The sequence below is a fragment of the Palaemon carinicauda genome, chromosome 23 (genome assembly GCF_036898095.1).
Source record: "Palaemon carinicauda isolate YSFRI2023 chromosome 23, ASM3689809v2, whole genome shotgun sequence".
Classification (NCBI taxonomy): Eukaryota; Metazoa; Arthropoda; class Malacostraca; order Decapoda; family Palaemonidae; genus Palaemon; species Palaemon carinicauda.
The window spans coordinates 86293339-86299770 of NC_090747.1; the positions used below are offsets into that span (position 1 = coordinate 86293339).

The 6432-nt window shown below is 31.0% G+C and overlaps 1 protein-coding gene across 3 annotated transcripts in view; it reads right to left on the reverse strand.

Moving 5' to 3' along the window:
- Positions 1–595: 595 nt before the first annotated feature.
- LOC137617209 (profilin-like) overlaps positions 596–6432 on the reverse strand; it is a 24516-nt gene continuing 18679 nt past the window's right edge. For 2 of the 3 annotated variants that reach the window (XM_068347130.1, XM_068347131.1), the window contains exons 2-3: positions 1947–2124; positions 596–979 (exon numbers count right to left, since the gene is read on the reverse strand). In XM_068347130.1, the coding sequence (XP_068203231.1) occupies positions 777–979; positions 1947–2124 (381 nt within the window). In that variant the 3' untranslated portion in view covers positions 596–776. Of the gene's footprint in view, positions 980–1946; positions 2125–3551; positions 3692–6432 lie in introns of those variants that run through there. The other variant, XM_068347133.1, reaches the window with a different exon arrangement.

Consider the following 6432-nt stretch of genomic DNA (forward strand, 5'->3'; position numbering starts at 1 on the left):
AAAAACACTTAACGAATTTAACCGTATGGCCCAGCCTTGAGACTTTGAAGGCCATTCAGCACTGTACTGCAACTTTAAGGGAAACCCTGTTGTTGCACCTCACAGTAAAAGTTAACAGGTTGGATGGCAGGAGGGGAGAAAACACTTGTCCAAAATGTAAGTAAAATGGGTGTGGGCAAGACTGATAACGGGAGGTAAAAAGTGGGTACAGCCAGGGAAAGAACGGATGCTATAAAGACCCTATAATGGTGTGTATAGTAAAAAGGTATATTGACATTACTTCTCTTCTACGTGGGTTAAAAATCTTCATTTAAATGCAACTGGTAATCCAGCAAGAAAGTAATAATTACTAAACATTAAATTAGCTAGCTAAGTAATTCAAAACATTTTGCCATGATAAACCTGAGTTCCCTATGTAAAAAAAATTATACATTTTACATATGCACTAGCCATAGAAAGTTCAAGCAATAAATTTAGATAAAAGTATCACTAGTATAAATAAACAGGGAAGCTAGAGACAAAACAGAATGATAGAACATTTGAACATTTTAGATAGTGTAAATCTTTTCACCCTAAATGAGCAAATTAAAGACAGTTTATATAAATAGATTTATTACATCAAGAAATTTAAATTAATTAAAATCACAATACCATTCTCAAGGTTATGCTTAGCATAGTAAAAGCATTGTAATGAGGACAAAATTCTGCATCTTAAAAAGTAATGCGCATAGTGCAACAAACAAGATATAAAGGAGATTAAAACATTTAATATTTTCTTAGTAGTTACAGGTCTTCAAGTAGTCAGCAAGAGCTTCCACAGCAGTAGCACACTGGCCAGGCTGAATGGGATCCTCATACAGACCAATGATTATGGCAGTATTAGTTTTAGATACATGGACACCCTTGTTTCCTTTTTTACCTCTGATCACACTTTCATCACCACTCAAGAAGAAGAACTTTTCTCCTGCAATCATCATTCCTGTAAGTAGATATTGAAATTTAAGATTCTGAGCATTTTCATTTTGAGGCACAAAAACTCAAATCAGTGAATGATCTAACCAAATAGTTGAATGGAAATTTAAATATGGCGAGACTTCTTTGAGTAGGTTGACAACTCCCATTTCAATTTATGTTACTCATCTCTTAACTGTAAATATTCTAAATATTTATCTCAGGTTTATTCGTCCTCCATTTTTTTTTTCCTTGCCGAGCTACTTTCCGAGTGAGGGCCTTTAAATTTGTAACTTTTTGGTTTCCCAACTATGATTTCCCAGCATGGCTAGTAATAATAATACTGCATATTAACTACACCTACTCTCTAATTCCATAATCTTACAACTAACCCCCTAATCTAACTGTAAACATGCTTTAAATTTTAACTAGTAAACTTACTATACACAAATCCATTGAGTACTTTAACACTCCCTATGTTATGTTAAATTTTATCCACAAAATCCAGAGACCCTTTTAAGTGCTTGCTCAAGTTAGATTATAAAGCTCTGGAAATTAATTTAAAGGAGACACTTACCAGCCGGTGCAGGTGAATCTTTCAATTTATATAACTCATCTCTAACTGTAAATATTCTAAATATTTATCAAGTTTATTCTTTCTCCATTTTTTTCCCCTCACCGAGCTTCTTTCCCAGTGAGGGCCCTCGAGTTTAACTTATTGGTTATCCAGCTATGGTTTCACATGGCTAGTAATAATAATACTGCATATTAACTTCAGGTACTCACTTCACAAATAGGTTTCCCATAATCTTAAAACTAAGCCCCTAATCTAACCATAAGTTAAATTTTAACTAGTAGACTTGCTATACACAGATCCATCGAGTAATTTAAATCTCACCAAGTGTTAAAAATTTCAACTACAAAAAATCAGACACTAAATAATTGCTTAAGCTAGATTATATAGCTTTGTAAATAAATTAAAAGGAGACACTTACCAGCCTGTACAAGAGCATCTTTATTTGTGAAGCCCGTAGCTAGGCTCAAACATTCTTTTTGATTGAGACCCCAGCCCTCTGATATTGCCCAGATCGAGCCATCCACTCCAGCAATCGCTCCTTTGGTAACATTTCCAGTTCCGGTTAGTTGATTCGTAATGTAGTCATTCCAAGACATCTGTGGGGAAGCCTAGCATTAGTACTTTAATACTTAGATGTTAATACAGTACAATATACGGTAGAAAGGCAGACAGGCCTATATAGCCGAGATTAGTCACTCAATACACAGTCTCTGGCCTTGTAGTCAAAGCGGAGTGGGTGGTTTACCCAATGTCTGTCTAGTCTGCCTTTAAAGATGCAGATGTTAAAGAAAAATAATTAAATAGTAAAGAGTAATAATGAGGATATGCTTATTTTAAAAAGTGATCCATTTACGATTAATTAATCGTAAATGGATCACTTTTTCCTTTAATAGACATATGATTCAAGATTTATTTTTTCTTTTGTTAGAGAGGCATTCCAAGAGATGCAGTAAATACTTAGATAAATTACATAATTGATACTTCGCCCCAAAGTTTTACTGTAGGTAGCATTTTCAAGTATTTGAATAAAAGAAAATATTGATTTCTGATATTTGAATCAAGTAAATGGAAAAAATAAGTATATTCGCCAATAAAAAAAAAAAATTTCTGTAAACGTCCGAGGCTTATTAATTACTGTTTAGTAATATTTAATGTTTAGGAAGGGCTGGAGAATAAAATATTAAGATAGCTTCCCATTCCAATGTATTAGATTTTTCCGAGCTATTCTTTTATACAAGAGTATACCACGTAAAAAGACCCAAGAATATTAAAAAAATTTGCCTAACATTATTGAAGTTAAAAAAAAAGGGGGGGGGGCATTTCTGAAATGTTGAGGGCTGAACAGTGCTGTAAGCCTTCCAAAATAAATTTCCGAAACTCCTAATGGTCAAAGTAGGCTATAGCAAGAGTATTTTTAATATTATCTCATTGAAACCCGAGGTATCAGTAAGCGAGTAGTTTTGCCGTGAACGGCATTCGTTAACAGACACGAACATTCATTGATTAGGTGATCAATAAATGACGAGACAGTTATATTACAACGAAGTTCATAAATTTGGTAAAAGTTTCCCGTGCGGTAATTAAATGAAGGTATATGAGCAAGTAAGGGTTAACTGATGGCCAAGCAAGTGTTTACTGTAAGGGCATTTAGTGACAGTAATTTTCAATGGATATATATATATATATATATATATATATATATATATATATATATATATATATATATATATATATGATAGGCTAAAGTTGAATAAAAAACCACAAGCAATACTTTACGATAAACCCGACTTATCTAAAAACAAGATTTACCGGTTAATCCTAATCTGAATTGTAAGATTTATCGGCAAATCCTATTGTGTCAAGCACGATTTAACTCAATCTTGCAATTCCATCCCTGAACTTCACGTCGGGACAAGCATAAAATACACAACTCGCTGAATTCACTTAAGTTTAATCGGGATATAAGAGTTTCAGTAACCATTCACATAGCAACATCAAAACCTAGTGTCTAATAACAACATACATTTTAAAGATTAAAGTATCCTGGATTCAGAACAGCCGTTATCTATTAGTAGCTTCACGAAGTAAAAGATCCGCACTATGCCGGGAGAGTTCTAGTAATCATGTACAGAAACAGCTGTCCGCAGATAGCCAACAGGTGTTCAGTCAAGTGCTCAACCAACTGCCAACACTAAATGTGGTTGGAAATCAAATAAGGAGTCTAAAAGTTCCCTCCAGTAGTGTCCTAAATTTATAAATCGCGTTAAAAGTTACAGAAAGTCTATTTGCGACTCGTATGATTTTATAGTGATGAATTGCAACTGTTCGAGATTCAAGTCTTACTAGAGGGCGTAGGCAAATTCTCTATACCACATTTGAAGTTCATTAAACTTTTGTGGGCCTAAAAGGCCTTATTAAACCTATCATAGACCAATGGAGTGGCATAACACTATATAGAAAGCTTCACAAACAGCCGATAAAGCTATCTAAACGGAACTACCAACGGAAGAAAGATAACCAGAGTCAGAAAACAAGATGAACCTCCAAAGTTAAAAACAGGAAAAACAAGTATCAAGTATATACCCACTGATAATGAGATTGCTCAAAATACGTAAAAACAAACTAATGTGAATTATCCACCGTTAAACGAAATAGTAAACCCCCAAAGAATAAAATAATTACCTTAAAGGTGATTAAATAAATTCACTAAATTCCAAAGAGTAACTGATTCCGGACGACCAACCAACCAGACTTCACAGGGACACAGCGGTTACTGTCCGACGGTTTGAACTGTCGGGGCAAATCTATACTCCGTCAATGATCTGAGTCACTGGGGTTTTCACCAGTCGTCACGCGGGATACTACTGACCAGGTATTTACCTAGTTATAACAGTTTAGTATTGTCAGTTTCATGTTAACCGGGTGTTACATAAGGATAGCTCTATAAAGATTATTAAGTTTAAGAATACACCCCTTCGAACAGACAATTTAAATAAGGATGGCTCTGTTTTATTTTAGTTTTAGGAATACATTACATCATACAAGCAATTAAGATAATTTTGATAAATTAATATCGAGGGAACATCATGTCTTTCTGGAAAGCTTATCGGGAAATTCTAATGTATTCGCGCGGCGAAAACAGCTGCTATAGAATTCAGAGAAATTCATGAGCGTGACACATGGAAGTTTTCGTTTGCAAATGATGACGATCCTGTTTTTTTTTCTACTTATACTATTTATAGTCGACATAGTGTCATACATTAAGTATTTAATCGGTAATATGATTAGATTAAGAGTGATTTTAGGATTTCTTTTTTTTTTAAGATAAGCTGGCTTGGAGTTTATAGGTATTATTTTTAAGAGTAATCCACTGAGAAAACGATAAGAGTTCAATGTACTCACGTCATTGTAGAACGAGACATCACAACGTAAGTTTTTCCTTATTTGCCAAGTAACAATGATACACTCGTTATATTTACATAATCATACACATAACCCTTATATATATATATATATATATATATATATATATATATATATATATATATATATATATAGTATTTATATTCAGTATATATATATATATATATATATATATATATATATATATATATATATGTATATATAGTCTGTATATACAGTATTTATATTCAGTATATATATATATATATATATATATATATATATATATATATATATATACTGTATATACAATATATATATATATATATATATATATATATATATATATATATATATGCCAATCAAATGAGAAAAGAGTTTAGATTTATGTGTACTTCTATTTCAAAGGCTATTTTCGCCCTTCCTCTTCAAAAGAAAAAAAAAGATAGGAACGGGGAACATGGGTTTCGAAATATCACCTGAAATTCGCAAATCCTTTTCATGTTTTGCATATGCCTATATTAATTACTCATACGCTTACACTTGCTTCCCTCATATGTACTTTGTATATATATATATATATATATATATATATATATATATATATATATGTATACATATATATATATATATATATATATATATATATATATATATACATATATGTGTGTATACACACACACACACATATATATACAGTAGCCTATATATATATATATATATATATATATATATATATATATATATATATATATATATATATATATATTATGGATGCCTATATGTGCATATAGGTATACATATATGTATATATATATATATATATATATATATATATATATATATATATATTATGGATGCCTATATATACATATAGGTATACATATATATATATATATATATATATATATATATATATATATATATATATACACATATGCATATATATATATATATATATATATATATATATATATACATATATATTATGGATGCCTATATATACATATATGTATATATATATGTGTGTGTATATATATATATATATATATATATATATATATATATATATATATATATATATGTGTGTGTGTGTGTAAGTAGATGAATGCTAAACAAGTGCTTCAGAAAAATAAATTTGTGTTGAGAAAATATATCCCTCTGAGCAAATTCATATTATTTGTCTATTTGCTTACTCGACAAAGAAAACAGCACCACAGCACGTCATAACTCTATTCAGTTGAAGGATTTTAGAAGCCTTAAGCTGCTTACCTTCTATTTTAGGTTATTAATTTTTGCCTTGGTCATTATGACGTCATCACAAGGCCATTTCATAGATCACTGCTTCCCACGAGAAGAATATCAGAAATGGTTGTGTATTGAATATTCACATTTTATCGGACATGATTTTTAATGTTTCTCTTCATAGAATTAATATATATTTGAGATGCATACATACTCACTTTCCAGCAACCCATCTATATGTGAATGTCAGTACTATA